The sequence below is a fragment of the Trichosurus vulpecula genome, chromosome 4 (assembly GCF_011100635.1).
Source record: "Trichosurus vulpecula isolate mTriVul1 chromosome 4, mTriVul1.pri, whole genome shotgun sequence".
In the NCBI taxonomy this organism is placed as follows: domain Eukaryota; kingdom Metazoa; phylum Chordata; class Mammalia; order Diprotodontia; family Phalangeridae; genus Trichosurus; species Trichosurus vulpecula.
In genome coordinates, this window is record NC_050576.1 from 426,501,888 (window position 1) to 426,520,216 (window position 18,329).

At 36.8% G+C, this 18,329-nt stretch overlaps 1 protein-coding gene across 3 annotated transcripts in view; it reads right to left on the reverse strand.

Annotated features, from left to right (window-relative positions):
• Positions 1 to 18,329, reverse strand: part of MYOCD (myocardin) — a 167,948-nt gene that overhangs the window by 27,174 nt on the left and 122,445 nt on the right. For 2 of the 3 annotated variants that reach the window (XM_036757073.1, XM_036757075.1), the window contains exon 7: positions 16,872 to 16,997. In XM_036757073.1, coding sequence (XP_036612968.1) covers positions 16,872 to 16,997 — 126 coding nt within the window. The remainder of the gene's footprint in view (positions 1 to 16,871; positions 16,998 to 18,329) is intronic. The other variant, XM_036757074.1, reaches the window with a different exon arrangement.

Genomic DNA, 18,329 nt, shown 5'->3' on the forward strand with positions numbered 1-18,329 from the left:
TGAGCAAAAAACAACAACAAAAATCTGACCATAGAAAGTTACAGTGACAGGGAAGACCAAGACACAAACTCAGAAAAGGACAACAATGTTAAAACGCCTACAGGCAAAACCTCAAAGAAAAACAGGAAGTGGTCTTAAGCCCAGAAAAAACTCATGGAAAAGCTCATAAAGGAGCTTAGAAAATCACAAGAGAGGTAGAAAAAAATGGGGAAAAGAAATGAGAGTGATTGAAGAGAATTATGAAAAATACTCAACAGCTTGGGAAACTGCTTAAGAAGTAGAATTGACCAAATGGAAAAGAAGAAACAAAAACCCACTGGAGAAAACAACTCCTTAATAAGTACAATTGGCCAAATGGGAAAGAAAGTAATTGAGGAAAACAGTACCTTAAAAGTTAGAGTTGGGAAAATGGAAACTAATGACTCAATGAGACATCATGAATTAATCAAACAAATTCAAAATAATTAAAAATGGAAGAAAATGTAAAGTACCTTATGGGAAAAACAACTGATCTGGAGAATGGATTCAAGCAAGAAAATATCAGAATCATTAGACTACCTGAAAGCCATAATCAAAAGGAGGACTTGTACAGCATCTTTCAAGAAATCATCAAGGAAAATTGCTCTTTGTCCTAGAGGGCAAAATAGACATTGAAGGAATCTATGGATCACCTCAGGAAAGAGATCCTAAAATAAAAATTCCAAGTACATGATAGCCAAATTTCAGAACTATCAGGTTATGAAAAAAAACTACAAGTGGACAGAAAGAAACAAATCAAATGTCAAGGAGTCACAATTATCCATCATAATAGGACTTAGCAGCTGCAACATTAAAGGATCAGAAGTCATGGAACATGATATTCCATAGGGCAAAGGAACTAGGACTATAACCAAGGATCATTTACTTGCCAAGGGAAAAAATGGTCCTTCAATTTCATTGAAGGACTTCAAGGCTTCATAAGGAGAAAACGAGAACCAAACCAAAAATCTGACCTCCAATATTGAGACCTAAGAGAAGCGTAAGCAGGTAAAAAGGGAAAAGAAACCACAAGAGATTAATAAAGCTAAACTCTTCACATCTCTACATGGGAAGATGATACTTGTAACTCTTAAACATTGTATCACTAACAGTAACAGTTAGAAGGAATATACATAGACAGAAGGTATGGGTATAAGGCAAGTTTGAGGGAATAAAATAAAAAAAATTAAGGGATGAAAAAGAGGAGTACAATGGGTGCAGAAGGAAGGGAGAGGTGGAATGGGGGTAAATTATCTCACATGAAGAGGCAAGAAGGAATTAATTACAGTGAAAGGGAAAATGGGAGTGGGAGCTATGGGCATTACTTGAAACTTATTCTCATCATTATTGGCTCAAAGAAGGAATAATATATACAGTCAGATGAATATAGAAATCTACCTTATCTGACAGGAGACTGTCAGGTGGAGGGAGACTGACAAAAGGGAGGGAAGATCAGAGGAGATGGTAGACAGAAGCAAAACACTGGTGAGGTGGGAAGCAGGAGGAAGAACAGGATAGAGGGAAATACAAGGTAGTAATCATAACTGAGAATGTGAATGAGATGAACTTCCCCATACAATACAAGTAGAGAGCAGAAAGGATCAAAAACCAGAAGCCTACAATATGTTGCTTTCAAGAAATATACTCGAAGCAGAGAGACACACACAGAGTAAAGGTAAGGTACTAGAGCAGAATCTATTATGCTTCAGCTGAAGTAAAAAAAAAGCAGGGGTAGCAATCTTGATCTTAGACAAAGTAAAAGCAAAAATAGACCAAATTAAAAGAGATAAGGAAGTGTAAGGTTAAGCAGGGTGGGACTTTTTTTTAATTGTTTTCTCTTTTGGAGCACTTATGCAATCAAATGCCTTGATGTCTGACCTTTGTCTCTTTGATTAAATTGGGAGTCTTTGATGATCTGCTTACTTCAAGGGAAAGCCTAGTTTACATGGTTTTGAGTCGCATGGTTGTGATGCCCTTTGACCCTGAACAGGGTATATAAACTCAGAAGTTGGTGTTTTGTTTGTGCCTCTTACTCACTGGAAGAGTGTTGATGTGGAGACTCTGGGTAGCTGCTGGAGCTTTGAAGAGAACCCAGATGTTGGTGCTTCTTTTTTTGGTAACTATGTATGTTACATCTTGATTAGACAAAACCTGTCTGTTGAATTGCGTTATTTAATCTGTTGATATTTTCTGTTGGTAATTCCTATTTGTATTTGCTCTGAAGTTCGGGGTGTTGGCTTTCTTCCCTGAACTAAGTGAATGATATACGTATGTTTGATTAAAGTGAAACTGTTAACCTCTTAAGGTTTCTTTCCTTAGAAAAGCAGATCAAAGAATCTGTGCTGGCAGCTCTTGTTGCTGGTCTTATTGGGTCTTACACCTCAGCAGTAGCTGCAAGTCAAATTGTTGCTATCAGAAGGAAACTACATCTTGCTAAAAGGTACTATAGACAATGAATCAATCAAGTTAGAAGAGCAAGGAATAGTCTACATGTCAGAGACATGGGAAGGGAAAGAATTCATGACCAAACAAGAGACAGAGAGCATTACAAAATGTAGAATAGATAATTTTGATCATATTAAATTGAAAAGCATTTGCACAAACAAAACTAATGGAACCAAGATCTGAAAGAAAGCAGAAAGCTGGGAAGCAATCTTTACAGCAAGTGTATCTGATGAAGGCTTCATTTCTCAAATATATAGAGAACTGAGTCAAATTTATGAGAATACAAGCCATTCCCCAGTTGATAAATGGTCAAAGGATATGAACAGGCAGTTTTCAGATGAAGAAATGAAAGCTGTCTATAGGCATATGAAGAAGTTCTCTAAATCACTTTTGATTAGAGAAATGCAAATTAAAACAACTATGAAATACCACCTCACACCAATCAGATTGGCTAATACGACAAAAAAGGAAAATGATAAATGTTGGAGAGGATGTGGGAAAATTGGGACACTAATGCATTGTTGGTGGAGTTGAGAACTGATCCAGTGATTCTGGAGAGTAATTTGGAACTATGCCCAAGGGGCAACCAAACTGTAGATATCCTTTGATCTGGCAATACCACTACTACGTCTGCATCCCAAAGAGATCATAGAAGGGAAAATGACCTATGTGTGCAAAAATAGTTATAGCAGCCCTATTTGTGGTGGCAAAATATTAGAAACTGAGGGGATGCCCATCAGTTGGGGAATGGCTGAATAAGCTGTGGTACATGAATGTCATGGAACACTATTGTGCAATATGAAATAATGAACAGGTACATGTCAGAAAAACCTAGAAAGACTTCTACAGACTGATGCAAATTGAAATGAGCAGAATCAAGAAAACATCGTACACAGTTTCAGCAACATCATGTAATGATCAACCATGAATGACTCAGCTTTCCTCAGCAACATAATGATCTAAGACAGACACAAAGGACTCAGGAAGGAAAATGCTATCCATATCCAGATAAAGAACTGATAGAATCTGAACGCAGACAGAAGCATATTGTTTTCACTTATTTTATTCTTTCTCATGTTTTTTTTCTTTTGATATGTTTCTTCTTCTACAATCATGATGAATATGGAAATATGTTTTACATGATAACATATGTCTACACTATATCAAACTGCCTACCATTTTCAGAAGAGGGAAGGAGAGCAAGGGACAGAGAAAAATCTGGAACTCAAAATCTCATAAAAATGAATCTAAAAATTTCTTAATATGTAATTGTGGGAAAAATAAAATATAAAAAAGAATATGAGTCATTTTTCAATTTATAAATGGTCAAAGGATATGAACAGGCAATTTCTGAAGAAATAAAAACAATTTATAGTCATATGAGGTAATGCTCTAAATCATTATTGATTAATGAAATGTAAATTAAACAACCTTGAGATATCATTTTACGTTTACCAGATTGGCTAAAATTATAGAAGGGGAAAGTGACAAATGTTGGAGGGAATGTGGATAAATTAGGACACTAATTCATTACTGGTGGAATTGTGAGCTGATCCAACCAATCTAGAATTATGCCCCAAAAGTTATTAAACTACCTGTACCCTTTCTTTTTCTTTTTTTTGGAGGGGAGAAGGCACGGCAATTGGGGTTAAGTGACTTGTCCAAGGTCACACAGCTAGTAAGTGTATCAAGTGTCTGAAGGCAGATTTGAACTCAGGTCCTCCTGACTCCAGGGCTGGTCCTCTACTCACTGTGACACCTAGCTGCCTCTTAAACTACCTATAGCCTTTGACCCTACAATACCACTACTTGGTCTATTTCCAAAGATCATTAGGAAAAAGGAAAAGAACGTATATGTTCTAATATATTTGTAGCAGCTCTCTGTGTGGTTGTAAAGAACCGGAATTTGCAGGGATGCCCATCAAATGGCTGAACAAGTTACGTTATATGATTGTGATAATATCAACTACTGTGTTATAAGAAATAATAAGCTCAATGATTTTAGAAAAACATGGGAAGATGTGCATGAAATGTTGAAGAGTGAAAGGAGCAGAACAAAAAGAACATTCGTATACAGTAACAGCAATATTATTTTAAGAATGACTGAGCCAATAAGTTATTTTAACTATTATAAATACCCAGATTAACTATAAAAGACACAGGAAGAAAGACACTATTTGAATCCAGAGAAATAACTGATAAACAGAAATATGTATAGAATAATTTTACACACACACACACATATACCTATTTGTGTTTACTAGTAGGCATTTCTGGGGGGAGGGATAAATTTACATGATAGCTTTGTTGTACATTTGAAAGAAATAGCAAGTTGTACCTAGTAGATTTACAGTTGCAATCATCTTTTTTATTGTACTATGTTGTGGAAATGCTTGTACTCCATAAATTAAAAATAAAAATTTAAAAACATTTTTAAAAGCTCTAGAAAACATACGAATAAAAAATTCGCTTAATATAGCAAATGTTGTTGTTTTGGTTGTTTCAGTCATGTTCAACTCTTCCTGATCCCATTTGGGGTTTTCTTGGCAAAAGTACTGAAACAGTTTGCCATTTCCTTCTCTAGCTCATTTAACACATGAGGAAACTGAGGCAACCATGGTTACAGCTAGTTACAGTAAGTAAGAGGTCATGTTTGAACTTGGGAAGATGAGTCTTTCCGACAATAGGCCCGGTGCTCTATACACCATGCCCCATAGCTTCCCCATAATATAGCAAATAAATCTAATAAAATAAATTCCACCTAAATCTATAATGGAGAGTTAGAGGGCCTTCCAAGAAAAGATGGAAACAAGGATTATTGAGTACCCACTACATGCCAGACACTGTGCTAAGAGGTGTACAAATATCTCATTTGATCTTCAAAACAATCTAGGAAGTGGGTGCTATTATTATTGTCATTTTTAGACTTGAGGAAACTGAGGCAGACTGCAATCAAGCAACTTATTCATGGACATAGTGTTTCAACAATCTGGCTAGCAGCTGTTGTGGGGGTGAAAGACCAACACAAGCCCAACAGCAAGCACGCTACCAGCATGCTGCAAAAGCCCAGGTTCTTTTTATCTGCTTCACTAAGGAAAGCAACGTTAAGAGGTTGACAAGCTTACTTTAATCCAGCATACAAATGTCACTCACTTAGTTCAGGGGAAAAAGCCAGCACTCTGAACTTCAGAATAAAGTACAAACAAAGTACAAACATCAACAGACAGACCTTGTCTGATTCAAATCCCAATGCATAGTTAGCAGAGTTTAACAAAGTCTCAGCATCCAGGTTACAAGCTGGAGGGCTCTTAGCTACAGCTGCCCGGAGTCTCCACGCCACCAAGAGTGAGAGCCCTGCACAAATAGCTGTCTTCTCTTCTTACACCGTTTCAGACATCATCAAACATCATCTGAATGACCAGAACTTAGGCTCCTATGATTGGCTCTTGAGTTAGCACCTCCCTTTAGTACCCTGGGAGCTTCACACCCACATAGGTTTAGCACCTAATAGCAGTTTGGGCCTGGGGCTTAGCACCTAGTAAGACTCAATGAAATACACTGAATTACTCAAAGGAAACAAAAGCCAAACTCTTCAAGGGCACTTGGTTGAACTGAGTGCTAAGAGCCCATTTTGCTTACCAACACACATAGTAAGTGGCTCAGGGTATATTTGAACTTGTCTTCTTGACTCCAAGCCCACTGCTCTATCCTCTGAACCACCTATCTGCCTCTAACAGCAAAGATAGCCATAGTCAAAACGCTAGTTGTAGCCACAAGTCAAGGAAGAGATATTGAGAGAATAAGCGTGAACAAAGAGAAAACAAAGAATGCTTTTTGCCAATAAAATGATTTATTTGAGAAAACACTAAAGAGCCAATCAAAAATTAATAGAAACAACAAATCTAGCAATGCTAAAAGATGTAATATAAATTCATATAAATAATTAGCATTCTGTCATGTTATAAACATAAGCCAATGGAAAGAGAAATTCTATTCAAAATACAGAAAATACAAAATATTTGGGAGTGCCTCTATTAAGATGTACTCAGGAACCATATAAATCGAAGTATAAGATACTCTTTGCAGAAATAAATACAGACCTAAATAATTTGCAAAACATGAATTGCTGATAGGTAGGATCAGCCAGTTAGAATAAAAATGAAAATAACGCTACATAAATTAACTTTTCAGTGTTGTGCCAAACTACAAAAGGAATATTTTAGAGAGTTAGAAAAATAATAATGAAATTCATGAGGAGGAACAAAAGCTTAAGAACCTCAAGAGTAATAATGAAAAAAAGGGGGAAGAACAGGGGTCTGTCTGTATCAGGTCTTATAATGTACTATGAATAATTGTTGAGACAATTTGATGTTGGTTTTTAAAGAAGAGGTAAATTATTTGAACAGATTAAGTGCACAACATACAGAAGCAAGCAGTAACACAGTGTTTGCTAATCCAAAGAAGGGAAGGAACTCTTTCTGACAAAAACTGCACAGTAGTCTGGAAAAAAATAGATTTAGACCAAGACCAAGATCCAAATGGATACATGACCTAGATATAAAAGGCCATACCATAAACAAATTAGAGACAGTAAGTTAAAGTGGTATATTCTTTTAATCCCTACTACCTGGGGAAACTGATGCTGGTGGATTGATGCAGGAATTCTTAACTTTAGTGGTATAAGCCAATTGGGTGTCCACACTAAGTTTGGAACGATGAGCTGGGGAGCAACCAGATTGTCTAAGGAGTGGGCAAATTAGTCTAGGCTAGAAACAGAGCTGGTCAAAGCTTCTGTGCTGATTGAGAAAGGGAGATCCAGTCTCAAAAAATAATAAAAATAACAAATTGGAGGAACAAGGAAGAAATTACCTTTCACATCTATTGAGAGGGGAAAATTCACAACTAATATGTGATAGGATTATAAAAGATAAAATTGATAATTTTATTATAGAAAATTAAAAGTTTTTGCATAAAGAAATCTAATATAGTTAAAATTAAAAGGGAAACAGGTAAATAGGAAAAATCATTGCAGTAAATTTCTCTGCTAAAGGTTTCATACTCAGGATATTATAAGAAACAGATTCAAATGATTACTTAAAAACTATTCTACCTATTACTAAGAACTATTCTAGTTATTACTAAGAACTATTCTAAAATAGATAAATAGCTAAAGGATGTGAGTAGGCATTTTTCAAAGGAAGAAATCCAAGTTATCACAAACTATATAAAATAGAGAACTAGCCCTAGAGACCTGAGTTCAAATCTGGCCTCAGACACTTACTAGCTATGTGACTTTGGGCAAGTCACTTAACCCTGTTTGCATCAGTTCCTCATCTGTAAAATGAGCTAGGAAAGGAAATGGCAAACCAGTACAGTATCTTTGCCAAGAAAACCCCAAATGGGTCATAAAGAGCAGGATGAGACCAAAATGACTCAAAAATAACAAAAAATTAAATAAACGTTGATGTTTTATTTCATATCCATCTGCCAAAAATTACGAAAAAAAAAAACAAATATTGGAAGGGCTGCAGAAAAAGAAGCACACTAGTACACTTTTGGCAGAGCCATGAATTTTGGAACTACGACCCCAAAGTTTCGAAATTTTATGTATTCTTTGACCCAGCTATACCACTACTATTCCACACACACACACACACACACACAAACACACACAAATACACACACACAGAGAATATACACATATATGCATATATATTTATATAACTATGGATATTATATATATATCTATATTCCCCAAAGAAACCAGAGGAAAATGACTTACAAATTGTAGTAGTAATTTAGATTTGAAGATCTTTCTCACCCATTAAAAGGCCATGTAACCTGCTTATGTCACAGGAAGCCTAAGTCATATGTGGTGGGAGGATCTTTCCTGATAGGAAAAGGAAGTTATGTCACAGGAAATGGAGAGAGAGAGAGAGAGAAAGAGAGAGCAGTTATGGCTGATAATGGCTACTAATGGCCACCGTCATGATCGTTAGAACTGAACAGGCTGACTTAGCTGTACTGTGGGTTTGTTTATGGGAAGACTCTAGCAGGGGTCAGAGAGGTTTGGGGATGGCAAGGCTACATGTTGTGATATCGTGTTTTGGGTTCCTTGCTGTTATGATGAAGTGGGTTAACTGGCTGCAGGAGCTGAACATTTGGTTATGGGATATGGTTCTCTGGTGTCTGAATAAATGTTATATTTCTTCTACCTTCTTTATGGAGAGTATCTCATACTTTATGATACAGAACTACACAGGCATATTCACAATTATTGTTGATGTTGTGTTTATTGCCTTACTGATACATTATTTGGTGTCACAAACGGAATCACAAGGTCTAAGATCTCTATTTCAAGGTAGAAGGGTTTTAGAGAAAGAAATGGTTATCCCAGGATGGGAGGATGTAACTTATTGCTCCCTAGCAAGGGAATGGTATAGAGGCACTGATCTCTGTGAAGACTGGAAACAGGCTACATAGTGGAGCACCTAGAGATTTGGAGCTATGTCTCAGAGGAGTTACTGTTGAGCCAGGAATGGAAGTGCCAACAGAGATCTCTAAATGAGGCTGGATTTTACTCACAGCCTCACATATTGTAGGTGAAAACAGGGACAGTCTATTATGAGAGAGAATTCAGACTCAGCCTATACCACAGCAAGACAGAGAATCTCAGGTAGTAGAACAACAGGAATCTACTAGCTTTCTTGTAAATTCAGCTAGAAAGTAGAGGGAGCCAAGGAGGTCAAGAGTGCACCTCAGTTCTGCCCAGGTCGAGCCTAGCAGACAGTCTGGTTACCACGGTAACAGAGGCAGAGAATCTAGACAGGAGCATACAATGTCAGAAGCTGAGGCACGAGGTGCTACTTTGTTGCATGGTGCTTCTCACGTAGAGAATCAGACATTGCTACACTCTCAAAGAGAAATGTGCCCCATACAGCAAAGGAGGCAAGAAACACAGGATCGTAATACTGTGTTCAGGGAGGTTTTGGAAGATTTTACACAGCAGGAAATCACAGACATCTTGAGTAGGTTCACCCAGAGAATGGGAGAATCATTAATATCTTGGAAGGTGAGAATCAGTGATAAAAGGGCTGCGGGAGTGTCTGTAGATTCTGTGGATTGTATGAGATTCATAAGTATTAGCCAGAATTTTTTTGTACAGCAAGTTTTTAGGGATTATAATTTGCAAGGAGATAACCAAACAACCAATTTGTTGGCTTTGGCTGTGACAGGCTATAAAGGACAATATTCTGCTAATAATATGTGGTCTACTGCAGATAGACCCTGGTATTCAATTAGGGACTGTATGAGAAATTTAAAGGAGGAGGTTATGAAGACTGCTATTATGATGGGGAATACCTAAATTTGTTATGAAACTCTCTTGGGAGTCTCTCATAAGAATTTGATAGTTAAAACGGCACCCCCACCCCCACTTAGAAACATATGATTCTGACTCTGCTGATTGCAGAAGTAGGGAACCCTCTTTCAGAGGTGTTGGATAAGATTTCACAGTTAAGTGACTTAGGAGATTGGGGAAATGATAAATTTCCTCAGCAGAAAAGGGTACATAGCCAGCGGATTCAGTGTGGACTGACAAGAAGGGAAATGTTTAATGATCTGTTGAAAGCAGGGGTAGATTTTAGAAGAATAGATGGTATTCCAACTGATAAGCTATACAAAATGTACCGAGGTAAGTGGCTTAATAGCAAATGGAACAAAGAAGTAAGTACATTCCCTAGAAAGCCTACAGATCTTGAACCCTTGTATCCAAGTGAGTCACACCTTCAAGGAGACTAGGGAATAGGCCTAGGGCCCAGCTCAGATTAAAGAAACACATAGACTGGATTACAGACCTCATATTAATCTGACTCTACATTGGGAAAATGGATCGAATACTATAACTAGGGCACTGATTGACGCTGGGGCAGAGGCCAGCTTGATTTATGGAAACCCTGACAAACCTAAACACGGAACTCCTATTACTATCACAGAAGTAGGAGGGCCTGAAATGTCAATCAAACAAGTGAAATTGATGATGAAAATTGGATAATTTCCTAAGAAAGAATATACTGTGGTCATTGTACCCATTCCTGAATACATCGTTGGAATAGATATTTTGAAAGGCATGACTCTGAATTTGTCTGAGGGGAGATATCAATTTGCAGTAAGGAAGACAGGAATTAATACAGTTTTGGTGGGAAAAATAAAAATAAAAATGGACCCAGTCACTTTACCTGAACTTTCTAATGTAATTATTTTGAAGGAGTATCATGTGCTACGTGGGCAAGATGAAACTGGCAGTACTATAAAGGAATATTTTGAAGCAGAAGTGTTAGTCCCTACAACCACTCAATAGAATAATCCTATATGGCCAGTATGAAAGTCAGATGGAACGCGGAGGATGACAGCGGATTATAGACAACTGAATAAAGTGACTCTACCCTTGTATGCTGCTGTTCCAGATACTATTACCTTTATATATATATATATATATACACACACATATATATGTATATATGTGTGTGTGTGTGTGTGTGTGTGTGTGTGTGTGTATATATATATATGTATATATATATATATAATGTCCTATGTGTCAATTGGAAAAGTAATGAAGTGTTTCTTGGGTAGTAACTGGGGAAATAGCAAGGGGTAAAGTTCCAGCCCAGATATGGCGGATAGGTTATATTGGACCACCACCCCAAGATAAAGGATGCAAATTTATATGTACTTCTGTTGACACCTATTCAGGTGTACTAGTGGCTTGTCCTTATAAGAATGCAACCCAGAAAAACACCTGTAAAACTCTAGACTTTATAAGTCTATATTATGGAACCCCAATGCAGATTCAAAGTGACAATGGGTCACATTTCAAAGGTAATGAGATGAAGAGGTATTGTGTATTGAACAATATAGAATGGATACATCATATGCCATATTATCCACAAGCATCTGGATTGATAGAAAGAATGAGTGCATTCTTGAAAGAACAGTTAAGAAAGTTAAGTTCTAATAATTCATATCAACATTGGAAGGATAATTTGTTCACTGCTTTACATAATTTAAATAATAGACCATCAGAAGGAAGCACATCTCTAGCTAGAATGATGACCCTGGATCTGTAAATTAGAAAACATCGGACACATAAGATCCAAAATATTGAGTACTGGACTGTGAGGGAAGATGTCCCACCACCATATCCAGGAATACATGGTTCGACAGGATATGATTTACATTGTTTAGAGCAGTTTTGGTTGGATGGAAAGAGATGATAAAAATCTCTACTGGGATATGTATGATAATCCCTAAGAATCATTTTGGACGGGTATTACCTAAATTAGGATTAGCAGCTCAGGGAATAGATGTATTGGTTGGAGTGATAGATTCTAGTTATCAAGGAGAAATTATTGTGACACTCCAGAGTTTAGGTGAAGAACCTATACAGTTTTGTAAAAATGATAAAATAGTTCAATTGATGATTATTCCTTGTGAAACAATACCTCTTGTGAAAACTGACCCTCCTTCCAAAATAACTATCAGAGGAAAGGAAGGATTGGGTTCTACTGAAAAAATAAAAGTGGGAGCTAAACCATGGGTAAAGCAGAAGCCAGATGATGTTCCAAAAGCTGCAGAAATTATAGCACATGGGAAAGACAGTACTGTAACAGTGGTTTACCCAGGATTAAGTAATTATGAAACTGTATCCTTGACTCATGTATTCTATCATGAATGAGGCTATGATAGTCTCTTTGTTCCTTTTTGGACTTTTGTCTGCTAAATTTGTTTGTGAGATTTGTTTCCTGCAGGCTTAGCACCATCCACCTGCAGATGCCTGATTGCTTAAGCCAGATGTGTTCAGATGTCACCTCTGGACCTGTCCACTACCGTGATGTGTCATCTCTGGACCTGTCCACTACTGCGATGTGTCAGTCTGGACCTGGCATCAACCGAGTTCCAGTTGCCAGCTTGCTAAAGAACTGACCTCTTGAATAGGACTCTTAATCCCTTGGGGCAGGGACATCTCTACATCTAATTTCAGCATGAAGAAGCTATGAAGGACCAGACTTTCACCCCTTACCCCAAGATTTTGAGCCCCATTCATTCGAGGGGTGAATGATGACAGTGTTTTATATGCTTATCTTGTGTTATCCCCGTTATATTGCTGTGTCAAGTTCTGTTGACACCAGTTATCCCAGAATTCCCATTGCCCTATGGAATGGATATGAAAGATCTTGGGGCCAAATCTAATAGCAATTTAGATTTAAAGATCTTTCCCACCCATTAATAGGCCATGTGACCTGCTTATGTCACAGGAAGCCTAAGTCATATGTGGTGGGAGGAGCTTCCTGATATGAAAAGGAAGTTACATCACAGGAAAGGGAGGGAGGGAGAGAGAGAGAGAGAGAGAGAGAGAGAGAGAGAGAGAGAGAGCGAGCAGTTATGGCTACTAATGGTTGCTGTCATGATAGAACTGAACAGGCTGACTTAGCTGTACTGTGAGTTTGTTTTTGGGAAGACCCCAGAAGGGGGTCAGAGAGGTTTTTGGATGGCAAGGCTCCATGTTGTGATACCGTGTTTTGGGTTCCTTACTGTTTTGATGAAGTGGGCTAACTGGCTGTGGGAGCTGAACATTTGTTTATGGGATATGGTTCTCTGGTGTCTGAGTAAATGTTATATTTCTTCTATCTTCTTTATGGAGAGTCTCTCATACTTTGTACAGAGCTACATAGGCATATTCATGATTATGTTATTTTTATTGCCTTACTGATACACATGTACAGGTATGTATGCATAGACATACATGTATATCAGATATTTTTATAGTAATTAAAAATTATAAACTAAGAATGTATCCTTCTTTTGAAGAAGGCTAAACTCATCATGGTATAGGCACGTAAGGGAATATTATTGTTCTATAAGAAACGATGAAATGCACAGTTGAAGAGGCAACTGGAAAGATCTCCTACGAACTGATGTAGAGAGAGGTGAGAAAAATGAGAACAATTTGTACAATGACAACATCAGAGAGAAAAAGAACTTTCCAAGACTATGAAACTCTAATCAATGTGATGATAAAGCATGAGTACAGAAGACTGAAGATGAAACATCTACTGCCAGAGAGCTTATGAAGTTAAAATTCAGACATACATGTTTTGAGGGGCATGGTTTTGTTTTGCTGATGTCAATTTTCTTTCTTTCTTTCTTTCTTTCTTTCTTTCTTTCTTTCTTTCTTTCTTTCTTTCTTTCTTTTTCAATTGGGGAGAAAGTGGGAGGAATAGATTAAAAGTACATGTAAAATGAATAAATGCATTTATTTTTCCAAAGGAAAGCTATAGTCTTTTCCAACAAAATCGGGGGTAAAGCACCATTTTTATTAGACATAATTCTAGAAATGTTAGCTTTAACAATACAAGAAAAATAAATCAATATAGAAAAAGAGAGGAAAAAGCTATTGCTTTTTTCTCAATTTGATAGTCCATCTAGAGAATCTAAAAAAGTCACCTAAAATTAATTGAAACTATAATAAAGCAGTAATCATCAAAACTTTTGGCACTGGTTTAAAAATAGAGAAGTCAGTGAAATAGATTAATTTTACAACAGAGAGAAGCAAACAAACATAAGATAATAAATAATGTTTGATAAATGCGAAGAGTCCAGTTCCTCAGATTTGGACTCATTATTTGTCAACTGCTGGGAAAGCTGGAAAATAGTCTGGTAGAATTTTTGTATAGAGCCAACATCTCACAACATATATCAAGGTAAGTTCCAAATTAATACAAGAATTAGATAAGAAATGTAATATCATATTAGAATTAGAGGAGTAAGGGAGTGACAAGGTCAGTAAAAGGACTTATCTTTTATTCACAGCCACTCTGTTGTTCAGTTGTTTCAGTCCTACTTTTTGACTCCACTTGGGTTTTTTTGGACAAAGATACTGGAACGGTTTGCTATTTTCTTCTCCAGCTCATTTTATAGGTGAAGAAACTGAGGCAAACAGGGTTAAGTAGCAGCTAGGGTTAAGTCACACAGACAGTAAGTCTGAGGCCACATTTGAACTCAGGAAGATGAGTCTTCCTGACTGCACTAGGGCTCTACACAGCAATAGTGGCAAAAAGATAAATTTGAAGTGACCTACATGTATAACACAGATTGTAGGATTACTGATCTGGAGCTGGAAGAGAATTTGGAATCCACCTAGTCCAATCCCTTTACTTTACAGATGAGGAAACTCAGGTGCCAGCTAACACAGGCAGTAAAGCATCTAGAAACTAAACTATAATTTAATTAGAACTAGACAAATTCTTGCATATTATGGCATGTTGAGAACCTGTGATTTTAATAGTGTGGCAATTTTCTTTATCTATGTAGATTATGACATTTTTATAATTTACAAATTTAAGAGAGTCACCAGAGACTCAGAGAGGTTAATATGGCATATTAACATACTGGAATATTGTGGTGTCACAAAATGATAAATATGGAACACTTAAGGAAAGGTTCACAGATTTTTTTACTTAGTAATACATAGCAAAATCAGCACTATCAAAACTATATACATATTCATGAAAGCAAAGGAGGAAAAGGAAAATCAAAAGAAAGGAAAATGGGGAAAGGAGAGAAAAGAATGGAGAGAGAAGAAAGGAAAGGAGAGAAGAGGAGAGGATAGGAGACAAGAGAAAGATAAAAACAGGTACAAAATTGATGAACTCAATGGATTTGGAAGGGGCCACAGAACATGTTCTTTGCTTTTTGTTGTTTTTTTTTTGCAGGGGGGGAAGGCAGGACAATTGGGGTTAAGTGACTTATCCAAGGTCACACAGCTAGTAAGTGTGTCGGGTGTCTGAGGCCGGATTTGAACTCAAGTTCCCCTCACTCCAGGGCCGGCGCTCTACTCACTGTGCCACCTAGCTGCCTCGCTTTTTGTTGTGTCTTAATTTGGTTCTGTCTTTTCAAAGGCTAAGGATTTGTGGATTAAGATTCATGTTTATTGTTTTTGTTGACGATTAAGTTCATAATTTTTTAAAAGTTATTCAACTATTTGTAGCAACTGAATTGATGAATTAAATTCATGTCAGGAGAGTGAGAGTCACTATAGGGACACATACATCATGGAGAAACATACCTAAGAAACACACTAAGTTTTCCTAGTGAAAGCCACTTAGGAATACCATACCATAAGGTCCTATAGCTCTGCCATCTGTCTCTCTTGTTCTCCTTCCTTCCCAGGTTCACACCCACAGAACTCAGTAACTAAAGTATGATAGACTACCCTCAAATACCAGCTCAGAACTTCTAGGTCTCCTTGGTTTTGTTTTTTAAATGTTATCTGTAAATAGTACCAAAGTGCAAGAACAGCAGTTAATATCTCCCTTCCTGTCTACTCTTCAATTGTTCAGATTTTTGACTGGAGGAACACTGAATTTTATTGAAGTCTTGCTTGACCACCCTATGTAACAGTGATTTTTTTCTTTTTCTCCTTGTACTATCTGTATCACTCATTAGCATTTAGCAAGTTGGTTAACTGTATTTTTATGAACTTGTCATGATAATCATTTTACTAGATACAGTTAATACTGTTACTCTGCCATCCCACAGTTTTGCTAACTCCAATATCCAATAATACACTTTTTCTAGATTTAATAGCTATTATGATAACTGTACTTTTCTGAACTCTTCCTTGTGAATACATACAATCTCAGGACCAATGAAAATTGTTACCAGAAAGGATTAACTTTCATTTTTAGAAAGTATAAAATCATTTATTTTTGTTGCAGCTTGACAGTTGTGAGGCAACAGTCATTGTTTTAAGTTATATTTTTGTATTATTTTATTTCCCTTTTTAGATTCTACTCTTGAAAAAATTGTAATCTCCTATCTCCTTGGGAATAAGGAACCTGTCTGATATTTCTCTTTACTCTGCTCCTCCCACTCCACAAAACAGTGCCCAGAATAGTACCCCCAATACAATAGATACTCAATAAAAATTTGTTGATGTACTGAACATAGTTATTCTCACCTTAACTATCCTCATCCGAAGGTGAACCTAGCTATCCGTGGTAATGGAGAATCAGAACTTGATAGCAAGTTCATAGGCACTTATGGCTTACTTTCCAACTATACTATCTATTCTCTTTAGACAGAGTAAGACCTCCAAAACACACTAAACTAGGGTGCTATTCAATGAACTGATTTTGGGCACAGGGGAAATTTGTCTTAGAACCACAGACTCTTAGAGGGACCTCAGAATGTATCTAGTCCAACTCACATAATACTTCTATCTACAATAACCCTCATGAACTCAGACATGATTCAGAGAACTGGGCTCAGAACTTTAGTGCTTTACCCTATAGATGGAGTGTGACCCAAGAGGTAGGTGGCAAGACTGGATTTAGCTGTTATTTCTGTACCTTTACCACAGCGGGCACAGGGATGGGTGAGCTCAATGGGCCATTCACCTGCTTCATGTTGTCTGATTGGTTGATGAAGTGTGATGCTGGTTCATTTCTATCATTTTCAGAGCCAGAAGTATGATCCTGAAATAAAATTTAATTTTATTTAGTGGGGAGCAAGAAATATGTAATTATTAAAATTACTTCCAATTCTGCTAATCTAATCCGGATTTTCATATTTTCCCCCAAAGGGTGTATGCCTGCCTGAAAGCTGTTGTACTCAAATGGATATAAAGGGAATTGAAGACACTGAATCTGGAGGATAGGAGAAGGGGAAAACACTAATTAGAGGAAAGGTGGTATTAGAAGAAAGGAGGCATATGTTTGTTTATGTGTATACAAATGCATATGTGACTGACTGTAGGTGGAAAGGCTTGTTTGTAGCTTAGAGTTGAGGAGTAGAAATGAGTTGTTCTCATATGTTTGTTTAAATGTTCTTGCCTTATTCTGCATACTTTGGATGCACTTCCCAGAAGTTAGCCTTCTTATTCTAAAGAACCAATACCTACATGAAATGGTTTATAGTGTAATGAGGGTGAAAGAAAAATCCTTCCACCTTTCCATCCTCCTCACCAAGCTCTGGAATAGAAAGGATGACACTGGGGGCTCTTTAGAATTTCCCACAGGTGGTTGAAAGAACTATTGTCTCTTGTCATTACTTCTCTATGTCACAAGATCTCCTATCTAATTACTCCTTCCAGTTATCAAATCATGAAGATGCCTCACTTTTGGTAGACTGAATATATACTGGTATCTGCATTCCTTTTTTATTCCCTTCCTTGACCTTTATTATGATTCCTTAAATTATTTAATATTTATTCATTACTTTGTTGGTAACTTTGGGTTTGTAGGAAGTTATTCTCCTTTCAACAGTGAGAAAATGCTTACTTAAAAATAGAAGTCAGCAGAACAGGTGTCCCCAAAGAGAGTTCTGGAGATAGGCAATATCTTATTTCTTTTGGTGAGTGAATAAAAGTGGTTAGTTATGGAAAACAAGATGCTTGGCTCAAATTTCCCTTATACTTTAATATTAGCTATTGTTAAGTTTTAGTTTGTCCTCTGGGGATTGTTTATTTCCTCCTAGGTATTATGCCTGTAATTCTGGTAACTGCTACTATGAGAATGATGGTGTTTTGGGTTAAGCTTATGTGAAAAAAAATGGTTCTATTTTCTCTTTGAGAAGTTTAATCAAGAAAGAAAGGGAATAGTACATGTATGTCGCACTGTATATATTGATTAATGTTTAGTTTTTAAATGGATAAAAAGTTAAGTAAAATAGTACAAAAAGAGTGACTGTGACTCATAGTGTGCATACTCATACCTTTAAGGTTATCTTTTGTTTAGGTATTTTTCATGTTTGCTTTAACTTTAATAAGTTAGTGCTATACATACATATATACATTTATATTATACATA